Raw genomic sequence first — 26,526 nt, forward strand, 5'->3', positions numbered from 1 at the left:
ATCAAAGTGGGGGAGGGGATATTCCATCAGTGTGCACCAAATTAGGTGCTTTGACTGGTCTACCAATCAATATTTTCCAATTTAGTCCTGGTCAGACCGCTATACTGTCTCTTGTGAACTGCGGAGAACTGGGACTCCTTGTAGCAGAGGGAAAATGCACACATTGGGAGGGTGCTGAGGGAAGTAATATTTGAACACTGAAATTCAGGTATTGGCAGACCTGAGATGTCAGGTTAAAGCAAACCTTTAATTTTCCCATGTGTGACAATGAAACACATCTGCTTTACACCATGATTGGTTATTAAGTGGCAAAGGAGTCCTTTATACCCCTACATCAGTTTACTTCTTGAATGTAACCTTCCCACAGTTCAAGTTCAGGTTTTATTGGTGTTTGTGATTCTCCCTCGGGCCACGTTCACACCAGGGCGGTTCGGCTGCGCGGATCCGCCAACATGAACTATCCCATACATTGCTATGGGGACCGTTAATGCGACCGTGCGGCTCAACACGATCCGAACCTCCCCGCCAGAAGTGCTCCCTGACCCTTTTTTTCCGCGCTGATCAGTGCGGTTTCCATACTGATTTCAATGGAACTGCGCTGTTTAGCGCGGTTTTGGGTGTTTTTAATTGCGCTTCAGCACCAAAACACAATGAAAAACTCCCAAAACCTCCCTTTTAAAATCAGCGCTGATCTGCAACTGCCCTGGTGACAATTGTACAAGAAACAGGAAGAGTGTGGTTGTCACTAGGGAGGGAAGATACAAACAGGAAGTGGGGTAACATCTCCTCAACAGTTGTACATGTCCCGTCACACTCCTGACCAATAAATTCTAAAAGTGTGTGGAGGGTGCAGCAGTGACATGTGGATGGCGCCACCCTTAAATGCAATACGGAGAAGAGTCACCAGCACTCCAGCTGTGATGCCAGCACGTCTTTTATTGACTCAAGTACATATTATCACAAAATAAACAACATTTCGGGGCCACAAGGGAACCCTTCATCAGATGAAGGGAATCCTTTTGGCCCCAAAATGTAATTTACTTTGGATAATATGTATTTGAGTCAATAAAAGACGTGCTTGTGTCACAGCTGGAGTGCCGGTGACTCTTCTCCATATTGCATCTACTCAGTAAGACATAAGCATCAATAAAAACCTCTAATGCTTTCCCTTTCTCAAACAAAGTAAATTATTTTGACTGGAGTTGGGTCACCTACTTAATCATTGGGCCAACTGGTAAGCGCAATTTAAAAAGAGAGTGAGTTCCAGACATTGACTGTTAACAGGTCAAAAGGACTCCTTTGCTATGTAGTTAAATGCTGGTGACCTGCTGCAGGAATCTGATCTGTTAAGCGGGTTGCAGGTTTTATGGAGCTAAGGATGGAGGGAATCTGAGTATATTTGCTGACCACTAAGAAGTTGTGTCAGCTGATGCATCTATGATGGGGCTAGATTCGGTCATTGCCAGTTTATGGAACTTGCATCTTAATCTGTCCAATGGACTGATGGTCCTCAGTGTGGTCAGCTCTTGAGTTTCCACCTCACCTTCAGACATGAGATCACGTGGCTCAGGAGACTGTCATCTAAGGTCTATGGATGCCTTTAGTCTACCAGAACAGGTGGACCTTCAGAATGATGCCAAATGTGTCTTGATTGATGGATGGAATACAGCGCAGTCAAGTATCAGCGGCCTTTCTGACTTGATCAGACTTTCAGGCCTGCGGGAGACAGATTCTTGTGACTCTCTCCCTGGTTACACGGAATTCTATTTATAGAATGTTACCATCCAACATTCTATATATAGTATAAACTGCCAAAACACAGTAAGTGCCAGAGATCCAGCAATCTTTCCTTGTACAGGATCAATGTGGAAGCGAAAGCAGAATCAGAGAAACTGCATCTCCTGAATAACTACATTCCCCAGTCTGAACAAGCCAGCTACTGAAATTTGCATTATTCCAATTTCATTGCAGGGTAACTTTTGCACATATAAAGTGCATTGAGACTTATGTATTAATGTGAATGTGAACCCTAAATATGCGAGGAGGTAATGCCTGTTGTTTCATATCTGTTCTTCATGTAAGTTTATTTTTTTAATTATTTCGGTTTATTGGATTTTTCAGGTAATATACAAAAAAACACAATACAATAACAGGGAGTAGATTATCAGTGCAATCAATATATAACAGTATTTGAGTGAGTCAATGCCCGCCTGTCGGACAGACACTAACAAGGGGGAAGAAAATGATGCGGGGAGGGGGGGAAGGATTAGGGGGGGGGGCAAGACAGGGTGGGGTAAGGAGGGGTGTTAGTGAACTTGCTCTATGATTCCTTAGCTGACAATTTAAGCGTGGAAGAATCTGACCATTGCGCGAAGGATCTGCCCACTCTCCCTGGGGGGAAGAAGTCAGAGCCCTGCAAAGGCATAAGGCCAGAGTTGTGTGGCCAACGTAACCTGCGGTGCAGACGATCCCAAGAGCGCAACATTGAGGAAGTGAGGGATAACATAGTAGAGGCAAATGGCCTCCATTCAGGGGGCAACCATACCACCTCCCCCAGAGGGGCCCCACAAGCCGCAGTCTCCAGGGCCACCCAACTCTTACCCGCGCCCCCATAAACCCAGTCCACCACTCTCACCATCTGGGCCGCTACGTGGTAGACCCGGAAGTCTGGGAGGGCCAGCCCCCCATTCCGCCTGGTCCGAACCATAGTCTTGCCCGCGATTCTGGGGGCGCGGTTCTGCCAGATGTAGGTAGACGTGATTCTGGCGAGGGTCCTGAAGTACGCACCTGGTAGTTCTATGGGGAGCATTTGGAACAGGAACAGGACTTTAGGGAGAATCATCATCTTTACAGCGTTTATCCTCCCTACCCAGGGCAGTGTACGTGAGGAAAAGGAGGTCAGATCCGTTTTTACTAAGTTCAGTAGAGGTATAAAGTTACTACGGTCGAGGTCTGAGAGTTTACGTGTCAAGTGGATGCCCAAGTATCGTATGGAATGGGGGCGCCATTGGAAGGAAAAGTGGGGGAGGAGGGCCCGAACGTCCTCTTATCATGTAAGTTTATAATAAAATGCCTGGTATATGGCATACATACAGCATAATTTAGCCATTGTGTTCATGAGTGGTTGAAACATAGAGCTGCAATTGAGTTTCTGACGAAATAGGGTTGTTCGGCTATTCAGATCCATATAGGCCTGAAGAATGTGTATGGTGATGCAGTAATTTATGTGAACAATGTTAAAGTGACACTAAACTCAGGGGTTAAATCTTAAAATGCATTCACATACCTTTACTGTTAACAATAATGTATCTTATTTGTGTATCACTCGGCTGTAGATCCTCAAATCATCTCTGAATTGGTGCTAACACTGTCCTTCCTACTGGAGGGTGGCTACTTTTGTTCCCCATGGTCCCTGTGTGTGTTGTAAAGTAGTCGTCGCTCAAAGCTCACTCCCATGATGGACTACAATCTCATGTTTACTTTACTAATTTGTATTGAGATTGTAGTCCATCATGGGAGTGAGCTTTGAGCGACGACTACTTTACAACACACACAGGGACCATGGGGAAAAAAAGTAGCCACCCTCCAGAAGGAAGGACAGTGTCAGCAGCAAATAAGAGATGATTTGAGGATCTACAGCCGAGTGATACACAAATAAGATACAATTTGTTAATAGTTATTACGGTACTTGAATGTATTTTTAAGATTTAACTCCTGAGTTTAGTGTCACTTTAAGCACATTGGGTAAATAAGTTTGAAAATGGAGAAACTGAAATAGTTGACAAGGCATTGAAAGGCGCCATTCAAGCTTTCTTTGTCCAAAAAAAAATTAAATCTGCCAGATAATGAGAACATTGTTCTGGGATGACCGAGGCATCATTCTCATGGACATTTTGGATAAAGATGCAACAGTCAACAGTAAAACCTACATTGGTACACTTTGAAAGCTGAAGGAAGCCATCATAAAGGACAGATCACAGAAAGACATCAATGTCATACAACTGCATCATGATAATGCATGCCTACGCAAGTAATGCCAGCAGTCCCTCATCCACCAGGCCCCTCATCCACCAGGTCCCTCATCCATCAACAGCCCAGACTTGGCACCATCTGACTTCTATCTGTTTGGGCCAATGAAGGATTACATGGCATGAGATCTGAGGACCTGTAGGAAGTTCAAACAGCTTTGAAGCAGTGGAAGAAAGAGTGCTCTGTATAATTGTTCCAAACTGGATTTGAGGCCTGCATAAAACAATACAGCAAATGCATCAAATGTGAAGGACCTATGTGGAAGGGTAAGTCGGAGTCAGAGGCATATCTACTATAAAATGCGCCTATGGCATCCCGCCCAGCTCCTGGCAACCAGTAACATCTGGCCCGCATCCTGCAGAGCTCTTGGCAACCAGTGACATCACTGGTTGCCAGGAGCTCAGGGGGACGCCTGCTAGAGCAAGAAAAAGTCAGCTGTCTCTGTGGATCTGCAAACCTTTGCTGAGTCAGGGAGCAGCGTCCCCCCTTCATGGGGCGCCCACTGCTCTGAGTAAAGGAATTTGTAGGCTAACTGTATGAATGTCCATTGTTTCCATTACCTTTTGATACCCCCCATATATTTTTCAGCATGTTTGGCATCATGCCTCACTGTATACAGTTTTCTTAAACAAATTGTTTTCTGTGAATCTGTTGCAAGTTTCTTATCTGGAGATCCCACCAATAACATCACTTCCTGTTGCAGGCTGACAACCCCAAGCCACTGCCTTGCAATTAGCAGCAGCACTGTCAGGCTGCCATGTGCGCTCCTTCAGTTTACTGTTGAGCTATCTGTTAGATCTGATGAGCTGTCCAGAGGCCAAATGAAGGCGAGCACATGGCAAGCTGACATCGCTAAGCCACTGCCTCGCAATTAGCAACAGCATAGTCATTTATTAGGAAGGAAGTTAAGGGAACACCTCGGCAGTGTGATCGTTTTCTTACATAAGTCAGTAAGCAGACAGGTGAAACAGGATGTGAATAGCGGTGTTACCATTCTGTCTACAGATCATCAGGGTGTATATATCACAAGTTCACAACTGAACAGAATTACAAGTATTTTTGCCACAGTACATAGTAACACAGTATACATATGTATTTCAGATGTGTATTAAGCTGTTTGGTTGGAGTCCTGCTCTGGCCACAAGTTCTTCTCTGTAAACAGTGCAGGACAAGCTCTCATCCTTAATTTGTCATGATGAATTTCAATGTGCGTCCTCAAAAGTGCCCACTATAGGTCTCACTGTGGTTTGCTCCAGGGAAGCTGTTCATTGTGACAGCTCATTAACCAGACCTGTGGCTGACAGTTGTTCTCCTCACCGTGCTCTCTGACAGCCACCGGCGTAACTGCACATCCTGATGGATAGCTGACCTCCCAACATGGTCATCATAATTAGAGTGATAGGTCCTCGGTGAGACAAGGTATCTTTATGTTTAATTCAGTGACTCGTCACTTATCAAAGGGCTTCTTCTAAGGCAGGCTTGGGCAAACTCCAGCTCTCCAGCTGTGGTGAAACTACGAACTCCATGATCCATCTGTCTCTGGGAGTCATGCCTGTGGTTGTGAGAATCTTGCAATATTTCCTGGGATCTGTACTTCCAAAACAGCTAGAAGGCCAGAGATTGCCCACCCTTGCTCTAAGGTTTTAGTCAGAGACCTTGAGCGGAATTTATCAAAACTGGAGCAGAGAAAAACTGAAGCAGCTGTGCATGGCAACCAATCAGCTTCTATCTTTCATGTTCAAAGCTTAACTGAGCAAAGTGAACAGACAAGGTGATTGGTTACTATGTGCAACTGCTTCAGATCCTGTCTGATAAATTCCCCCCATTGTACCTTAAAGGAGATCACTACTAATGTTCTCTTTCGTAAGATAGCCCATACGGGCTCTGTGAATCCTTTGTCTCAAAATTTGGCAATATGGGCAGAGTCGTGGCACACCAATTATAAAGGTGAAATCGGGTTTTACAGCCAGAATAGATAGGGGGCAAGGCCCATTCGAACCTCTGCACTTTCTATTTGCTGTGGTGCATTGTATATGTATTTAGACAAGGTCATTCATCCCTTTAGAAGGTACACTTTTTGGAAACCTTAACTTTTGAACGTTTAAACTGGAGTGCAGGTTCACTTTAATCTGTTTCAGTGTCCTGGCACTGTATCCTGGCCCAGGCCCACTCTATATTTCTGTCCAGAATGACATCTCTGAGCTCTCTGTTCTGCTCCAAGACTCACATGAGCCAACTTTCTAATAGAGTTAACCCCAGCTCTTCAGAAATGACATGATCTTGTTTTAATAGTCCCAGCGGGGCCCTGAGTGGTGTCTACAAGTGACATGAACAACCAAGGGACCCTGGCCATTTTTTACAAGTCAGCAGCGCAGCAAAATAAACAGTAAGTGGAAACAAGAGAGTACCATGTAGTCAGCCGGCCTCCCTGGAGTTGTTTTCTAGGAGCGTTGCTGCCAAGTCTAAGATGTGACACTATGGGGGCTATTTATACAAGATCATAGCTTAGGTTCACTCAAGATTCACTGTACACTGGCTAATTAATTATTTATAGTACCCAGTTTAGAAAGCACAAAGGTATAATTACCTGCTGACACATTCACCAGAAACATTCATCAACATCTGGATGTGGCACTATAGGGGCTATTCATACAAGATCCTATCTCAGGTTCACCCAAGATTCACTTACACTGGCTGACTAATCATTTATAGAACCTGGTTTAGAAAGTGCAAGGGCATTATTATCTACTGACACATTCACCAAAAACATTTATCAACATCTGGATGTGACACTATAGGGCTTATTTATACAAGGTCCTATCTCAGGTTCACCCAAGATTCACCTACACTGGCTGACTAATCATTTATAGAACCTGGTTTAGAAAGATCAAGGGCATCATTATCTGCTGACACATTCACCAAACACATTCATCAACATCTGGACGTGACACTATGAGGGCTATTTATACAAGGTCCTATCCCAGGTTCACCCACGATTCACTGTACTCTGGCCAACGAATCATTTACAATACCTGGTTTAGAAAGCACATTCACTATCATTGTGGTGGTGGGCAATGGGATCTGCAACCAGAGCCTGCTTAGTCGCTGGAGAACCTGTCACTTCCTGTACCTTCCTATTGGCCACTAAGGCAATCATCATATTTGCTGGTTAAAGGAAGGTGCAGATGACAGGAAGGACCTTCACGGTGCAATTTTTGTTATAGAACACCCCCCGAATTGGGGCTTCCAGGATGCTCCACACAGTAGGTGCAAACACAGGGTTGGGTCTGCTATCTAACTTTTCAGTTAATTCAATATTTTCAAGTTCAAGTTAACATCTGAGTATAGGTTTCCTGTAAGTTTGGTAAATTTGAGCATTTTATTTCATGAGATAAGTAATAATATTAGGGCAGGTGGTGATAACCAGGAGATTGTCGTCTTTTTTTCTGAGCAGAAGCAGACGGCCACCTCCGTGCTGGAGATGTGTCTCTAGATTACTGTAGTACTGTATCGATCGGGGTCCCCTGAGTGACGCACTTTTGTTGTTGTTATGGCAACAGGCTGAAATTTCCTACCAATCGTTGAGGACTGATAGCATTGGCGAGAACATGGCAAAAGTAAGGTGACTTAAACTGTATGCGGAGTTTCTCTACAAAAGATGTGTAGCAATGGAAGGGGCACGCAAGGCAGACGCTGCCCTCCATTTTAATTATTTTTGTAAACCGCTCGCCTATGACAAGCATGTAGATAAGGAGCTCTGACTTGTCTCTGACTTTCCCAATTTGCAAACTTGTTCCAAAGTGTAGGCAGGCAACTAGCATTTCCATACACAGGTCAGCAATGGCAACCCCTTGTTTTTGCTTGTAGATCCAAAGCCAAAATCTTTTTTTAGTTTTGGATATAGTGGTTAGGGGTTAGAACACAGTTTGTATTGCTGTCTGTGTCACCAGAACAGCAATCTTCCAATAGTGAAGTTCCCGGGGCAACTGTCCCAGGCTGGCCAAACACACTGCAATCTAATTGTACAATTTCCTTTTGATCCACCAACAACCATGTAGTACAAGGGCCTGATTGACTCTATACAAACTGAATGGACTTTTAAAGTAAGCCCCTATCTTAAGTAGTCCTTGGTAGATCTAAAGGAGAATGTACAATCCAGAAGCGTCCCGAGGCCGGGTGTCACCCGGAACAGTTACCGGGTGACACCCCGCCCTGACGTCATCACACATGTGCAGCCAACTTGGAGATACCTACCGGCGCCCATCTTGGTGATGGACACTGGCAGAGAGAGGAGGGGACGTTCCCCCGGTGGGATAAGGTATGCCGCCGGATCCCCTCCTCTCTCGTGCAACTGTCGGGCTCTCGGTCCATGACCAAGTGCCCGACTTTTCAGAGGGGGTGACACCAAAACGACTGTCAGTCATTTTGCTGTCACCCGGGTGAAGGCTGCACCCCCCGCAACCCCCTGGTGACGACACTGGCACAATCCTAGCGTGTGGCCGGCTTTAGAAGGCATTTCTTCACTTTCACTTCCTCTTGTGTCTTCGGGACAGGAAATGAAGAGAAATTGTCACAATAGGACACAAATGTGCAAAAATCAGATAGGGTTTCCCCCTAACCTAATTTATCTAAAACAATTGTTAAAAAAGTTTTGGATTTAGATATACTTATATCAGTAATCTTTTTGACACACTATGTCCTGATCATCGTTAAAAACTGTTTCACCAAATTTAATTGCCCTTGAAAAAAAGGAGGTTTGCCTATTTTTGGAAGGCAGTCAAAAAACCCATTAAAAACACATTTAAAGTCAGAATCCTCAATTTCTGCTCCTTCCTGAACCAATCACACAGAAGAATGCTTCTTTGTCTGCACACGTTTATAAATAACACCAAACCAATCTACCTAAACTCCCAGCAATGACAATGGCTGGGATATGAAAGCTTCAGCATTCATCAGTGCAGCTGCAGACCATGACACAGTCCCAGATGGAATAAAAAAAAATATGAAAACACAAAATGGAATAAAAATGTAATCTGAAAGTTCAGGCGGCTTTGACGGAACACAAAATACTAGAGGTATTGATTTAAATGGGAATATAATATTTTTTCTATTAAGGAGCCAAAGGACTGCTTAACCCCTTGTCACACCTTCCAAATGGGCATTTATTTTCATTACTGAGGCCAAGTATTTCTTTACTGTCAAGTCTGCTGACAATTTTCCGTAGGCAAAATTAAAAGGAGTTACTTGTTTAAAGGGGTGACATGTCCACTTTACAGGGGCGAGTTATTAGCAGGAGTGTGAGGTTGGTTCCCGGATAAAACTTTCATCGAAACCTAGATGCCCAGACCAAATTAAGCAGCGTCAGTATGTGTCAGATAACTTAACATCGACTTCATGATAAATTGGCCTCCTTAAATCACCAACACCTACATCACTAGAGAGGTCAGCAGGGGGGACCACTGAGCGCAGCTGGGGACCAGGGGCTCGACACTCATGCAAGTGTCCATTTTTTTGAAGAATCTTTAGCTGAAAATTTCTTGGTGGGCTGTGCGGGCTCTAAGATGGGCTGGTAGGCCCTTGGGTGGGCTCTACAGGCTCTAAGGTGGGCTATACGGGTTCTTAGGAGAGCTGTGCGGTGTCTCCCCAGGGGTCCGGAGGTGGGCGGCATGGTTCCATAGGAAGGAGGAGATGTGTGGGCCGGCACCGTACGCAGTGCCGCAAGGTCCCCAGAAGGCTGCCATGAGGTCCCCAGCAAGTGCGGGACCACACGGCAGCCGCTTGTGTTTAAAAATTTTAAGCGTCTGTATAGGAGCTTAGCATGGGGGCATTTTCACAAGCGTTTCATGTGATTTTTTTGCCGCCCCCCTGGAGAGTGCCGCCCAAGGCAAATGTCTTGTTTGCCTTGCGGCAGATACGCCCCTGTCCTGACTTCTGCAGCGATCAGTGGTGCAGGCAGCGGAAGAGGTGAGTATCTTCTTTTGAGGGACCGCCTTATTTATTTTTTAGCAACAATGTCACTTACAGCCTTAGCGCTCACATATGAGAGATATAAGAGAAGTGGGAAGAATTCCATTGAAATCCCAAAGTCGTAGATTGGGGCTTTTGTATATCTGTTGGCAGATATTCACAGGCAGGGGAAATGAGTGATATCACCAGCTTGGTATAAAGAAGATGTTAGCTGACAACTGAAATGTACTGTGCACTGAATACCCCCCCCCCCATCTAATTAAGTCACTCTGTGGGTGCAGAGAAAACACAATGGCTTGATGTCACTATGTGTGCTGTATCCATACCCAAGGAATTCAGAACTGTGTAATTAAAGCAGAGGCAGTAACATGATTGTACTCTAGATTTTTTTTTTGCAAAGTAGCATGTGGTACAAACAATAGGATGAACACCGGCAATGGTGTTACGCACGGAGAGAAATATGCAAGCGGCTATGGCTAACCTGCTCTTCTGGAAGGGTAGCCATAGCTGTCTATGACTTAAACTCACTTGAACTCCATGCAGATATAAAAGACACAATAATGCTGCTTTGTATTCATTTATACATATGTAAATTTATTTTTTAATGCGAGCAGTGTAAGTACCGGAATCTGACCTGGAATCAGGCTTTTGCAGTTAATGTACAGCAAAGCTTAGATTGTGAGAGGAGAAGAAGCACAAAGAGCCAATCGGTTGTACTGCAGTGCTCATGTGCTAAAAGAAACATGCTGGTAGGAGAAGAGAGCAGAAAGATGAGCTCTTCAGCCTGCTGCTTCTCCTTTTACTGTCCAGTCACAGGCTGGGGGAGGGACAAGATTTGTAAGCGTTGCTTAACTGCAACTAGTTTCCTGCCTTGCCAGACAAAGCTGTACTGTGTGGCAGAGCTATGTAAATCTTAGGACTGGATAGTCAGAAATATGTTCCCCATAGTTCTCCTAAGTATGACACTTAGGAGAACTATGGGGAAAAGCACTTACCCCATAGTTTTCCTTTAATCTGTATATTTAGCTGTTTGTTTGGAAGTTCATCTTTTATATATTGTATGTGACGGGCCCATAGTAAGTACAACCAAGCTGTGTCGATGCTGCTGCTGCAGCAATAGAGGCATAGGACCTGGCTATGCTGTCTGGCGGGCATACCTGGATCACCAAACAGCCTGCACAGAATTTCAACCAGATGAAGCTGTTCTCATCTACGTCTCTCAACTGTATATTTAGCTGCTTGTCCGGCATTCAGCTCTAAAATGTCACCAACATCCAGCAAGGGATTATTGGATTTGGATAACGTTATTCAATTTATTAAGCAATTTGCATTGCTTTAGAAATGGAGGGCTCGTGGCACAAATTCTTTCAAAAGTAAAATATGACATCTTCAGCGGGAATGTTTCTTTCGCTTGTCATATAAATTTTACTTGCAGTTGCCATAGAGAGATGACTTGCCCTGCTGCTGCTTTTTCTCCGTTAGCATTTCTGAACTTGATACAAGTCAGAGTTGTCCTTGTTTACAGCTCGAGTTCATGCAGTGCGGGCGGCGGGTAAGACGCATCTGTCAGTCTGTCGGAGAAGTCTCTGAGCAATCTGTTCAGCAATAAAAGGGGCTCAGGAGGAGGATCATTGGAGAAGTCAGGACATCAACTTTCAAAAAAATGTATGGCTGGCCATGTAGCTGAGTCTTCATAACATCAACCTGGTTTTCAGAGATGTAAGAGGTGTAAACCAAGTCCATTATATAATAAAAATGCTAAAAAAAATGAATTGACCGGCCTTTAAAAAAATATCTTTTGATGAAATACTCACCTCTTCTTCAGATCTGTCCCCCACATACTCACCACTCTTCCAGGTTGACGGATTACACTTCATCTGCTCCCTGCCCTGACCTCAGACTGTCTTTTGGATTACACTTCATCTGCTGCCTGCCTCAACCTTCAACTGATTCTGGATTATGTTTCTTCTGCTGCCTGCCCTGACCTTGGAATGTCTTTTTTAGATTATGGTCTTTCTGTTGTCTTTCTCATCCTCGGGCTGTTTTTTGGATCAGGCTTCATCTGCTGTCTGCCCTGACCTCAGACTGTCTTTTAGATTTTGTGTCATCTGCTGACTGCCTCGACCTCCGACTGTTTCTAGATTATGTTTCTTCTGCTGCCTGCCCTGACCTCAGACTGACTTTAGGATTAAATTTGTCTGCTGCTTTTCTGGACCTTGAACGGTTTCTGGATTAGGCTCTATCTGCTGCCTGCCCTAAACCACCAACCTCTGGTGATTGTCCTTTTTCTTCGCGGTTCCATGTGCCACCCAGACAAAAACTATGGCATTGGCATTGAGTCTTGAGCCTCCATGGCCACCTTCCACCCTAGGCCAAAATGTTCAGTCAACCCTTGTAGTACGGGCGTAGCCCCATTGCAAGGATTATTATCATACAGGACTTATATAGAGACAACAGTTTGCGCAGCACTTTACAATATAAGGAAGACATTACAGTTACAATACAAATTAAGACAAGATAGTAAGGAGGGCCCTGCCCGTGAGAGCTAACAATCTAAAAAGTAAATAAAAAATGTGCCTGGAGTTCTTCTTTAACGGACCCAAAAGGACCAAATACGAGAAGTTCTTTGTTGGGGTTTACATACAATTTGAGTAATTATACTGCTTTATTAAGAAAACGAAATGTATAAATGAACTACATAGTTACTGTTTATGCATATTACAACCTAAATAAATAATCTACCCAACCCAATCTTACAAAATTCTTAAAACCGGCAGACGGAAACCTAGCAAAAAAAAAACGCCCTCATTCTGGAATCTCGTTTATTGACATAATATGAAAAAGGAACGGGTCCTTTTTATTTATTTCTTTTTTTGCTAAATCATCACTTGTGTGGCCATGGAAGGAACGCAGATATCACCTAATTAGATTAATTTCAATTTAAATAGTGAAACTTGGAGCAAATCTCATTCACCTCCAGCTTGAGAGAATCACTTAGCAGCTTAAATTAACATTGCCGATAATACAAGCGTGAAACACTTAAAAGTCTACCTTTTAATTATTCATTAATTGGAATCAGCTCGCCAGCTAAGGGGGAATCAGGCTTGTCACAGGTTTCCAGACAGGCTGAGCGCAGCGGCGGAGACACGCTATATCGTGCCTTGTTTTCGGTAAGAGCTGTCTGTGAAGAATGCCTGCGCTCGTCGAGGATGCAGGGACCGAGCCAAGACGTCTCAGCTTGAAAGGCAAACCCAGACAAGAAGTGGAATCAGTCGGTGAACTGCCAAACTGCTAACGCTACCAGGGGAACGCTGCAACTACTTAAAGCACCAGTCTTCCCTTCAGTCTTGCATGGCTGTACCTCTCCTGGACTGAAATTGCTTACTCTGTACACTGTGAGCTTATCACAATGTGCAGAGTAACATCAGCAAGTCAGATAAAGCACGCCTCCTTTTCTGGTGGTCGATCAGCCTCACCTTGCTCTGTACTCCCCATCCTGACTGTCCCTGACCCACCCCTTTCATTAATTGGCTTTCAGTTCTTTCAATCATTGAGGCTCAGCATCACATGTGGGCGTTACCCAGGCTGCATGCAAATACAGCCTGCCTAGGAACACCCACTCCTCCAGACAGACATCCACCCATCAAGGCATTCTGATATTTGCATAACTCCTCCCAAGAGCCCGCCCACTGCTGGCATCAGGGCTGGGGATTCTTGAAAGGAGTACTCAGGCAGGATTCTGTGATCTTTTTGGAAAGCTATGTACAGCACCCTGCCGGCCCCTCCTACTAGCCATGACCTGCTTGCAGTGCCCATTCAAAATCAACGCAATGCTCATTATCACACATCAACGGGCATGCTTTAACCCAACACCCAGGGGAGGTGTGAATGGGCCCTATGTCATGATGGGCACAATGGGCAAATCTCTCCAATAATGAGAGACTATCGATGGGCAACCTGAAGATGGATGCAACTTAATATGCATCTATTTTTTATCAGGCATTTGGGTGTATTGTGTTTTTAGTCGGCTAATAATACTTCTCCTCGATTCTCCAAAAGAACAGTTATTTCTGCATTATTGCAGTTTCTGACATTATAATAGCGCTCAAGTTAGGAAAGCGGGGAGATGTAATTGCTTTACATTACGTAGCACAATGCAGGCCTGTGCCTCTAACGTTAGCTCCATGTGGTAATTGTGTGTGGTGGCCATAGTAACCGAGAGAACAAAAGATTATGTTACACTCTCGTCCTCAAAGGTCCATTCAGCCGCAATGACAAGCTACTGTACCTTTCCATAGAAGAGCTACTGGTCTATCTATAGAACGATACAGTCAAACCTGAATGAGTTTTCATTTTTGGACCCAATGATTTAATAGCTCTCTTGTGTGTAAAACTTGGCAAAACACTCGCTACTGCTATAATAAGGGTAGAACAGGCGGCTGCCTGGGGCCCCAAGCTCCAGAGGACTCAATGTAGATGCTAGCTGTATTGTTTAAAAGATGTAGGTGAGAGGTGCTGGATCAGGATTGGATTTTGTTCATAGTAAGGTAAGTTCATAGTGTGAAGCTCAATTACTCTAGCTATAAAACTCTCTAACACAAGGGTCCTCCAAAGGTGCCTCAGGCGTACAATGGAAGGTGGAAAGAGAATAAGAATGGCACATCAAATGTATTGGAATCAAAGTGTATTTATTTCATTGCAGAAACCCAAAGATAACAAAGATAGCAAGCCAACATGTTCCATGGACTATAAGGTACCCCCTTTATAACGGCTTAAATTGCTGGTTTTGTTGGACTTGGTGGTTAATAGAGGGTTATATCAATTCTGGAATAAACTGTCTCCTTTATTCTAAAGCACGCTTCAAAACCTAGTTTTGAGAGTTTTTTTATCGTTAACCTACAGAAAGTTAGACCAAGTTCTATCAATCAGGTAGCCTGAATGAATACGTCCTGACAATAAACATGCCATTAGGAGAAGAGAGCAGAAGAATTAGCTTGTTTCTCTGCTGCTGTTTCTTCAACTGTAGAGACAGGTTCATTTGATGCTCTCCCTTTAAGAAGGCCTGGTGGGCTACAGTCAGCTGTTGCATCGGCTTGGTGGTTAAGTGGTTCATCTCTTGCTAGTTAGTATTTGCCAATATAATCAGTTTTACTACCTCTTTTTTATTGTGTTTAACAGTAGGTGTCTGTCTCTTTAAGGCATTGCCTGCATCCGACCAAAAAGTTGTAAGGGGCACAGGGTCAACTGGTATTGGCAGTGGTAAACCATGCATAAGATTGGGACACTCAGCAACAGTCCAAGCAGGTTTGCCCTGCACTTTTATTCAGCAATGCAGCAAACAAACACAGCCTCAATGACGGGAGCTTTGTTCAGCAAGTCCATAACATAAAACAAACAAAACATCTGCTTGTTCAAGCCACTAACTAAACTCAGGTAAGTTCCTGACTAACAGGATCCCCCTAATGGGTTTCCTAAAACAAACAAGCAACTTGTGTACCTTTTTAGTGTTCTGTCAGCACTCAGCCTTTTCTCCCAGCAGCAGGCTCCCGCAGCAGAGAGAGAGAGAGAGAAAAGGCCCTAAGCATCTGTCAGCTCACATATATATAAAGGTCTAAGGACAGCTGAGACTAATAATGTCTGGCCACCAGATAAGTTGTGGATCTAGGGGTGAAGGCTTTATCCCACCTAAAGCTATACAAAGTCTCCAGACTCCAGGACCCAGATCAAAAATGAATGGAACCCTGAGAAAAAAAACAAAAGTTTGTTTCTTCCATATCAGCCAAAAGCTCCGAAAACTCCTCACTATCTGTTGGAGGTGAGCAACCCATATACTGTCCACTATCCTGTCAGTGCCAGTGCCATACTATTTTTTTCAACTGTAAATTTAGCTGTTTGCCATTAGGACAAAGTTAATTGCAGCTAATACACATTCTGCAGCTGTACTGAGTCTGCTGTGATGCCAATAAATAATCATTATCACTCCACCATGCTCGGGAAACATTGATTACGTACTCAGATTGCTGTGGTTTAAATGCCGGGGCTGTTTTCTGCTAGCCCAGTCCTGCAACACACACTGCCATTCATTGAACATTGCATGAATTATTGCATAACATCCTTCTCCACCCAATGACGACATACGATATACTGTATGTTCCACCAATTATACAGAAAGCAGAGACCCAGTGAAAGGTAGGATCACAGAAAAAGTGAAAGGAGATTGTTCCCATCACCATCACTCGTACAATACCACCAAAAAGTGAAAGGAGATTGTTCCTATCACCATCACTTGTACTATACCACCAAAACGTGAAAGGAGATTGTTCCTATCACCATCACTCGTAATATACCACCAAAAAGGGAAAGGAGATTGTTCCTATCACCATCTCTCGTATTATACCACCAAAAAGTGAAAGACGATTGTTCCTATCACCATCCCTCGTATTACACCACCAAAAAGGGAAAGGAGATTGTTCCTATCACCATTACTCATACTATACCACCAAAAGGGGAAAGGAGAGTGTTCCTGTCACCATCACTCATACTATACCACCAAAAAGTGAAAGGAGAGTGTTCCTATCACCGTCACTCGTACTATACCACCAAAAAGTGAAAGGAGAGTGTTCTTGTCACTATCACTCCTACTATACCACCAAAAAGGGAAAGGAGATTGTTCCTATGACCACAGCTTGTGTTGTATCACAGAAAAAGTGCTACAGCTCATTCTACGCAACAAAACATTTTGCATTTGAATATCTTCAAAGGTTAAATCCAATGCTCACTTACGTCAGAGGCTTTTCTAGCCGGCTCCTCGGTGACCCAATGACTTCTCCGAGGGTGCAAAATGTTTGACCCAAGAAATCCTGAAGAGCAAAGAAAGGAACAATCAAGGTCATGTTTGAAGGAGAACTTCACTCAAGGACGTACTTCACTGGTTAAAACATTTGTAAAGCAATGCATATAATGTGCTTCTTGTCCTTGTTGAATTATTGAGTTTCACCGTAGGATATGCATGAAGATTTCGTGTGGCACTAATAAGGAAAGTGTGCAGTTAGGGAGCATTAGGGGCTTAAATCAACTCACCACATGCTTGCTAAAAGAGCACAGAACAAAAAGTAGGTGATAACTTTTGAGCATACAATTTTGCAGACTCTGCCACTGCCCTGCCTCCTGCCCTTTATAATCACAGTGCAAATCAACACACAAGGAGGTCCATCCATTCCATGTTTAATTTTTTAAGCATCCCCCCATTTCACCCAGAAACCTATAGAATAAACACTTGTACCGCTTTTTCTAAAAAATAGGCAGGCAAGCACCTAAAAAACTTTACATCACATGGTGCACTGGACACTGTGTACAGGGCAATAGCATAACTATAACCATAGCAGCCCGGGCAGCTGCTATGGGACCTGGGGCTAGAAGGGGGCCCCATTAGTTTGTTGAGACAAATTAAACATAGAACATGTGAGGATAACACAGCACTGTCTCATTACGGGTTGGAGTAGTTGCAGTTGATGACAACCCCAATCCTCTATAAAGTCTACAGTGTAGGAAAGCCGACGTCAGATGCACAAAAGGAGTTTTTGGGATCCTGGTGTCATTAGTATCTGCTCAAAGGTAGGTCATCAGGGGTCACCCCTATCACATTTTTGCTATGGGGTCCTGTGATCTGTAGTTACACTCCTGGTAAAGGGTCAAATAACAGAAAAGTGAGTTAAGTTTTGTTTTTTTTGGATCTAAATGGGACAAACGAAAGTTATTCGAAGGGCATCCCCCTACTAAGAGGTATTTTATCTCAGCAGAAAAAGGTTTCCCTGCAAAATATGTTGAAGGACACCGGTCAGGACAAAAGTATGGGGTTTGTTACTTTAATAGGCACCAGCCTGCAGCAAGTATGCAGCCAGTGAAGTCAGGCCACTGGCTAGAATACTTGTTTCTGTTTAATGATTCACTTAGGAGGGAGGCGAGGATGAAGATGATATCCCTGTAACCTGAACTTTCAAAAACATGCCAACAATGCCAACTTTATTCGATTCTAAAAGGCTTCCAATAAAGGACATTTATGATGGTTTTGAACATAGATTATTCATTTTGGTTACAGCCAGGGTGGAAAAAAACATATTTTTTCAGTCTGTTAATATGAATTATTACATTATAATACTTTGTAGTCTTCAGTCCAGCCAGCAGGGGGAGCTCTCTTCCCCTTTTTCATATTTAAGGCAGCGTATCTCTCTCAGCTGTGCTGAACAGAGGGCCTTGCTAGCAGAACTCATGGATCCATTCTTTTCAGATACCAGTGCCGATACTTAGCATTTTCATGTGAACTACCAGGGTTGCAGCGGTTGCAGCTGGGGCCTGGCTCTGGCGCTCCACCAATGTCCTGAAATCATTAGTTTGTATTGTTTTAGAAAAACTGTCACATGACAATAAACAAAAATGTATCAGTACTTGTACTTGTAAGTACTTGGGCAAGTATCAGTACTCGTAAAAATGGTATTGGTGCATCCCTTATATATGTTTATAAAAAGAAAATCATATAATAAAACAGAGATGTACAAATCCCGGGAGCTCCGTGTGCTTCTTACAAATGACAGCGGCCTCCTACCTTTTGAATTTTTCTCTAGTGTAGTCTTGGAGCTGGCAAAGTATCTGTACTTGTACTTGTACCGAGTAAGGTACCTTGTAGCGGTGCATCTCTAGTAAATAGTCTTGTTTTTTTTTGATTGGATAGAATGGACTGAGTAGAACCTCTATCAGATTTCTATTCCTGTCTCCAGCCCCCACTGAGTAGAATTCCCCTCCCTATTTATCCTGGTAACCATTGTCAAGTAGGAGAAAACCCACAAAAGAATTAGAGGGAAATTTTCCAATGGGGATACTTGTTCCAGTGGGAACTATCTAAGAAGAGAGTTAGATGGATGGATGGTCCCTATTTCATAAAACAAGAACAGTTGATCAATGCCATCAAGTTCTGGAAGATTCAATCCTTTCATCAGAAAAAATGATTATATTGAATTATCATATTTTAACATGTACAGCCGGCATTAGGTCTAATAAGAGGAGTTAATTTTCGGGCTTGGGTGAGGGAAGGATTAGGGCCCCATTCACACTAGAGTGCGATTAGGTGCTTTTATATGTGTTTTTAATGGTGTTCTAAAAGCATATATATGCAACTAATGATTTCCAATGGATCCATTCACACTTTGCATTATGATTTTTTTTTACATGCAGTCAGTTTAGCTGCATTTAGGAAAAATAGGTGTCAGGTGCATCTAGGAAAACATTTTATCTTTGTAGCCCCTATAGATATAGTTATATGTGTTCATGTGTATATGTGCTATCACAGCGATTTCTGTTCCTAACTGTAAGGAGTTAACTTGTCCTGTGTGTGATCTGAAGCAGAGACTTATGGGGATTGAAGTGCAGAACTGACTCTGGAACTTTGCTAATAGAGCTCTTTGGAACTACACATCCCAGGATGCTGTGCGAGAGGAAGGAGGAGGGGTATGAACTGCAGGGATTGAGCATGCTCAGTCTGACTGGGGGATCTGGAGGAGACAGGCCAGTGTGTGAGGCACTGCGTGAATTAGGACTGCATGCAGCCGAGCTGTGTGATTCCCACTGACAGATTGGGACACACGGACTCTGTATAGCGGCATTCTGAAGGACTGCTGTTCATCTGCTCAATTGGAGAGACTGTGTTCGAGCGCCCAGACTGAGGCCTAGTCGCATGGCTGAATCGGCCACCGGAGTGATCCAGCCAGCCCAGCAGAGAGAGAGGGAGCCAGACGGAGCCATTAGAGAGGACTGCGAACATCCTGGATGGGTGAGGACCTTTTGTCGGGGTCCCAGATGACTTCCCTCTATGTCGCCTGAACTGGAGAGAGAGAGAGAGAGGACGTCCTGCATCTGCTAGCAGTCTTCAAGTCTTTCCAACTGACGTTGAGGATTGGTGAGAGGCATTTGGCCACGTTGACAAACAGTTTGCTGTTCCCACCTGTATTACAGTAAGGGCCCCAACGCCGGCTAGCTTAGGACACCACTACTGGCCAGTAGACTAGGAAGGGTTGGACATTGCTAAAAGGGAAACCTTAAAGGGACACACACCCCATTACCAGGCGGCCATTTAAAGACAATTGGCCTCTCATATATCAGTGCTGACAGCATATAGCTGCAGTTACTGAGTTGCAGAGTGTCTCAGCCTGTTGCTACACATTATTGTTGTCGATTGTTGTCATTGCTATTGTATCATAGTTGTTTATCTCTGCTTTATCAGTAAATCTGCCATAAAACTGTTCAAAGGTGTGTTGGTGTGCTGTGGATCCACGATTTGGGCGGTACATTGGTGTAGGGGGATAGAAATATCCGGTTATTCAGCGGCTCCATCGGGGGTGAGCGCTACATCTTCAAAACACACCAAAATGCATGTAAACTCAAGACGTGTCTATTTGCCGAAATCTCATTGGCTACTTCAATGGACAAAGGACATTACATCTAAAAGCATATGCGTGTAAACGCATGTCATGTTAAGCATCTAGAAGCATAAAAACGCATCTAGCCTGACAGATTTTGCAGACAGATCTCTGCATAAAAATGTGGACAGTGTGAATGAGGCCTACATGTCAGGGTCAGTCTAAGAGATGGGTTAGAGGTTCAGGTATGTGGGAGGCCCCTTTTTTTTCATTTGTTTTCAGCAGGTCTCCTCCCATGGCTAACTACTGCTTCACCTCCTGTCCCTCTCCCTGCTTCACAATCAGCTTAAACTATGTCTTCCCCAATGCTAGGACCAAATGTGATGACACTTAACTAAATAAGATATATCAGTCTAACATATTGTCTGACTGGTCAGTAATGCATAGCCACATCTTAGGTATCACTCAGAGGCATCATACCCTCTGCACTCCTCTCCTACACATACTGCCCATCATCATACCCTCTGCCCTCCTCTCCTACACATCCTGCCCACCATCATACTCTCTGCACTCCTCTCCGACACTTAACTAAATAAGATATATCAGTCTAACATATTGTCTGACTGGTCAGTAATGCATAGCCACATCTTAGGTATCACTCAGAGGCATCATACCCTCTGCCCTCCTCTCCTACACATCCTGCCCACCATCATACTCTCTGCACTCCTCTCCGACACTTAACTAAATAAGATATATCAGTCTAACATATTGTCTGACTGGTCAGTAATGCATAGCCACATCTTAGGTATCACTCAGAGGCATCATACCCTCTGCCCTCCTCTCCTACACATCCTGCCCACCATCATACTCTCTGCACTCCTCTCCGACACTTAACTAAATAAGATATATCAGTCTAACATATTGTCTGACTGGTCAGTAATGCATAGCCACATCTTAGGTATCACTCAGAGGCATCATACCCTCTGCCCTCCTCTCCTACACATCCTGCCCACCATCATACTCTCTGCACTCCTCTCCGACACTTAACTAAATAAGATATATCAGTCTAACATATTGTCTGACTGGTCAGTAATGCATAGCCACATCTTAGGTATCACTCAGAGGCATCATACCCTCTGCCCTCCTCTCCTACACATCCTGCCCACCATCATACTCTCTGCACTCCTCTCCGACACTTAACTAAATAAGATATATCAGTCTAACATATTGTCTGACTGGTCAGTAATGCATAGCCACATCTTAGGTATCACTCAGAGGCATCATACCCTCTGCCCTCCTCTCCTACACATCCTGCCCACCATCATACTCTCTGCACTCCTCTCCGACACTTAACTAAATAAGATATATCAGTCTAACATATTGTCTGACTGGTCAGTAATGCATAGCCACATCTTAGGTATCACTCAGAGGCATCATACCCTCTGCCCTCCTCTCCTACACATCCTGCCCACCATCATACTCTCTGCACTCCTCTCCGACACTTAACTAAATAAGATATATCAGTCTAACATATTGTCTGACTGGTCAGTAATGCATAGCCACATCTTAGGTATCACTCAGAGGCATCATACCCTCTGCCCTCCTCTCCTACACATCCTGCCCACCATCATACTCTCTGCACTCCTCTCCGACACTTAACTAAATAAGATATATCAGTCTAACATATTGTCTGACTGGTCAGTAATGCATAGCCACATCTTAGGTATCACTCAGAGGCATCATACCCTCTGCCCTCCTCTCCTACACATCCTGCCCACCATCATACTCTCTGCACTCCTCTCCGACACTTAACTAAATAAGATATATCAGTCTAACATATTGTCTGACTGGTCAGTAATGCATAGCCACATCTTAGGTATCACTCAGAGGCATCATACCCTCTGCCCTCCTCTCCTACACATCCTGCCCACCATCATACTCTCTGCACTCCTCTCCGACACTTAACTAAATAAGATATATCAGTCTAACATATTGTCTGACTGGTCAGTAATGCATAGCCACATCTTAGGTATCACTCAGAGGCATCATACCCTCTGCCCTCCTCTCCTACACATCCTGCCCACCATCATACTCTCTGCACTCCTCTCCGACACTTAACTAAATAAGATATATCAGTCTAACATATTGTCTGACTGGTCAGTAATGCATAGCCACATCTTAGGTATCACTCAGAGGCATCATACCCTCTGCCCTCCTCTCCTACACATCCTGCCCACCATCATACTCTCTGCACTCCTCTCCGACACTTAACTAAATAAGATATATCAGTCTAACATATTGTCTGACTGGTCAGTAATGCATAGCCACATCTTAGGTATCACTCAGAGGCATCATACCCTCTGCCCTCCTCTCCTACACATCCTGCCCACCATCATACTCTCTGCACTCCTCTCCGACACTTAACTAAATAAGATATATCAGTCTAACATATTGTCTGACTGGTCAGTAATGCATAGCCACATCTTAGGTATCACTCAGAGGCATCATACCCTCTGCCCTCCTCTCCTACACATCCTGCCCACCATCATACTCTCTGCACTCCTCTCCGACACTTAACTAAATAAGATATATCAGTCTAACATATTGTCTGACTGGTCAGTAATGCATAGCCACATCTTAGGTATCACTCAGAGGCATCATACCCTCTGCCCTCCTCTCCTACACATCCTGCCCACCATCATACTCTCTGCACTCCTCTCCGACACTTAACTAAATAAGATATATCAGTCTAACATATTGTCTGACTGGTCAGTAATGCATAGCCACATCTTAGGTATCACTCAGAGGCATCATACCCTCTGCCCTCCTCTCCTACACATCCTGCCCACCATCATACTCTCTGCACTCCTCTCCGACACTTAACTAAATAAGATATATCAGTCTAACATATTGTCTGACTGGTCAGTAATGCATAGCCACATCTTAGGTATCACTCAGAGGCATCATACCCTCTGCCCTCCTCTCCTACACATCCTGCCCACCATCATACTCTCTGCACTCCTCTCCGACACTTAACTAAATAAGATATATCAGTCTAACATATTGTCTGACTGGTCAGTAATGCATAGCCACATCTTAGGTATCACTCAGAGGCATCATACCCTCTGCCCTCCTCTCCTACACATCCTGCCCACCATCATACTCTCTGCACTCCTCTCCGACACTTAACTAAATAAGATATATCAGTCTAACATATTGTCTGACTGGTCAGTAATGCATAGCCACATCTTAGGTATCACTCAGAGGCATCATACCCTCTGCCCTCCTCTCCTACACATCCTGCCCACCATCATACTCTCTGCACTCCTCTCCGACACTTAACTAAATAAGATATATCAGTCTAACATATTGTCTGACTGGTCAGTAATGCATAGCCACATCTTAGGTATCACTCAGAGGCATCATACCCTCTGCCCTCCTCTCCTACACATCCTGCCCACCATCATACTCTCTGCACTCCTCTCCGACACTTAACTAAATAAGATATATCAGTCTAACATATTGTCTGACTGGTCAGTAATGCATAGCCACATCTTAGGTATCACTCAGAGGCATCATACCCTCTGCCCTCCTCTCCTACACATCCTGCCCACCATCATACTCTCTGCACTCCTCTCCGACACTTAACTAAATAAGATATATCAGTCTAACATATTGTCTGACTGGTCAGTAATGCATAGCCACATCTTAGGTATCACTCAGAGGCATCATACCCTCTGCCCTCCTCTCCTACACATCCTGCCCACCATCATACTCTCTGCACTCCTCTCCTACTCCTACACATACTGCGCACCATCATGCCCTCTGCCCTCCTCTCCTACACATACTGCCCACCATCACACCCTTTGCACTCCTCTCCTGCATATACTGCTCACCAACATAACCTCCACAATCTTTCCTACACTTACCTCCTGCCCTCATACCCTTCGAATTTTTCTCCTAGAAATACTGCCCAATTTCATCTTCGGGACTCCTCTCCTAACACATACTGCCATCATACCAACTGCACTTCTCTCCTACACATACTGCTCACCATCATGCCCTCTGCACTCCTCCCATGCATATATCACCTGCCATCATACACTCCACACTCCTCTCCTACAGATATTGGTGCCATCATACTCTCTGCACTCATCTTCTACAGATACAGCTTATTAAAGTACTTCTTCAGCATTGTTTGTAATATGACTGAGCTTATATGTATATATATTTGTATATGTATTATATATAATACAAATACAATACATGTACACACTATACCAATATATAATTAGACTTTAAATAAGCTGCTCAGCTGTCACATATTTGGCAAGCCTTTTTTTGCATGTAAACAGGCAGAGGAAAATTCCCATATTTAAATAGCCAGGCAGTCAGCTAAGAACAATTAGCTTTAACATGAATAATCTCCGCCGCTACAGACGGGCCACAAATAGAAAACCTAAAATTATAGCTAATGCAAATAAATTTGCGCAGGCTGTGATGTCTCAGAGATCTTGATTTGCTCTGAATTACTGAGTAGCTTTGTGGCTTCTTAGCATGAAAACATTTTGTTTCTGGAATCACAAGGCTGCGGATGGGAAGTGCACCGAGGGCATGGGCTGGTGGGAGTTTACCCCGCTGATTTTGATAAATAGCCTTGATTTCTTATTTTCAAATTAGAATTAAACGCCCCTGGGAGAGCAGCTTGTTAACGCAATGCGTTTGCACGCAAGTTGTTTATGCAAATCTTGATATTTTCTTTTTTTTTTTGTAATTCTGTTTAGAAAGTAAATTATGATTTCACCTGTGGGCATTTGCAGTGATAAATGTTGGATATGCACACTGTCAATATAACAGCCTTCCCATCTTTCTTTTTACTTTGATGTTTAAAGGCTAAGCTTATTTTTCTAACCATATTTAGGGTGTAACATGAAACAGGATCACATCCCTACTTTTTGAATTTAGCACGGCTGTGCAGATCTGTGAATAAAGGGACAACAAGCCCCATCTGCCACCGCGGCAGAGGGACATGCAGGGCTGGTGCTAGACTATTTTGCACCCTAGGCAAGACCAGCTACTGGCACCCCCCAGCCCCCCTCCTGTAGCACAACCCCCAATCCCCCCAACCAGTGTGGCTCCATTCTCCTGCTGGCTAGCTTCCGCAGGCGACAGGTGGATGTCGGGAGCCAGGAGCAATAGCCAGACTGCTATTGGCTATTTTAATTTGAAAGAGCCAATAGCAGACTGGCTATTGAAACCGCACCAACTGAGCAGGGGAGCGGACCTGAGAGAGAAAGTTGTCTCTCAGTTCCGCTCCTCTGCTCAGTGGGCGGGTGCAATAGCTAGCCAGCCTGCTATTGGCTTTTGCAATTTGAAATAGACTTTATTATTAGTTTATTAAACACCCCCTTCTTTTTCATTTGTAAAAAAAAAAAAAAAATCCTCATATTTAGTTGAGAGTCTATCTTCAATTTTTGAAAATGCTGATACAATGTTCTCATCCTTGTTTTCCCTTCCAGTAAGAGGTGTTTCATATCTCATGTGTCTATGAAGGTTCTTATTAGCTCAAGGTATAGCTAGACATAGTTAGTCACATCCAACCCCACTTTGTAATATTTCACCACTCATCCAAGCGGCTTCCTCAGCTCTAATGAGTGTTGGGAAAATTCCACTGCATTTGTAGCCACATAGGTAACTCAGGTACTTAATTCAACCACCATAGTGCCATAAAGTTATCTGTCCTTATCTGCTTTGCTGAAAATGCCTGTTGTTGATAGAGTCCAATAGCTCAAGCTGAAATTTACAAAGGCAAATGCATGAGTCAGAGCAGTCACTGCTCCCCCTCCATTCTGCTTTGTACAGTTGGGTCTACTTGAAGTTTCAAATAGAGAGAGGAAGCCAGTAGGCAAAAAGCTGCTGTTGTGCTCTCATTGTGTTCTGGGAATCCTGTCATAAGTGCATGTTTTAAAAAAAATGTTTATCTGTAATACAAGGACTGTATTGTAGCAGTAAAAAACAGATATAAAATAAGGAAAAGATAAAAAAAAAAAACCTCCCATTTCCCACCCAACTATTTGCTAGCCTGTAACATCCCCCCCCCCCCCCCCAAAAAAAAATATTC

At 43.8% G+C, this 26,526-nt stretch overlaps 1 protein-coding gene across 1 annotated transcript in view; it reads right to left on the reverse strand.

The window, feature by feature from the left end:
* CPNE9 (copine family member 9) overlaps positions 1-26,526 on the reverse strand; it is a 161,970-nt gene that overhangs the window by 80,634 nt on the left and 54,810 nt on the right. The window contains exon 6 of the mRNA XM_018576136.1: positions 16,780-16,856. Within this exon, the coding sequence (XP_018431638.1) occupies positions 16,780-16,856 (77 nt within the window). The remainder of the gene's footprint in view (positions 1-16,779; positions 16,857-26,526) is intronic.

The sequence above is a fragment of the Nanorana parkeri genome, unplaced genomic scaffold (assembly GCF_000935625.1).
Source record: "Nanorana parkeri isolate BGI_ZX_2015 unplaced genomic scaffold, ASM93562v1 scaffold56, whole genome shotgun sequence".
Classification (NCBI taxonomy): domain Eukaryota; kingdom Metazoa; phylum Chordata; class Amphibia; order Anura; family Dicroglossidae; genus Nanorana; species Nanorana parkeri.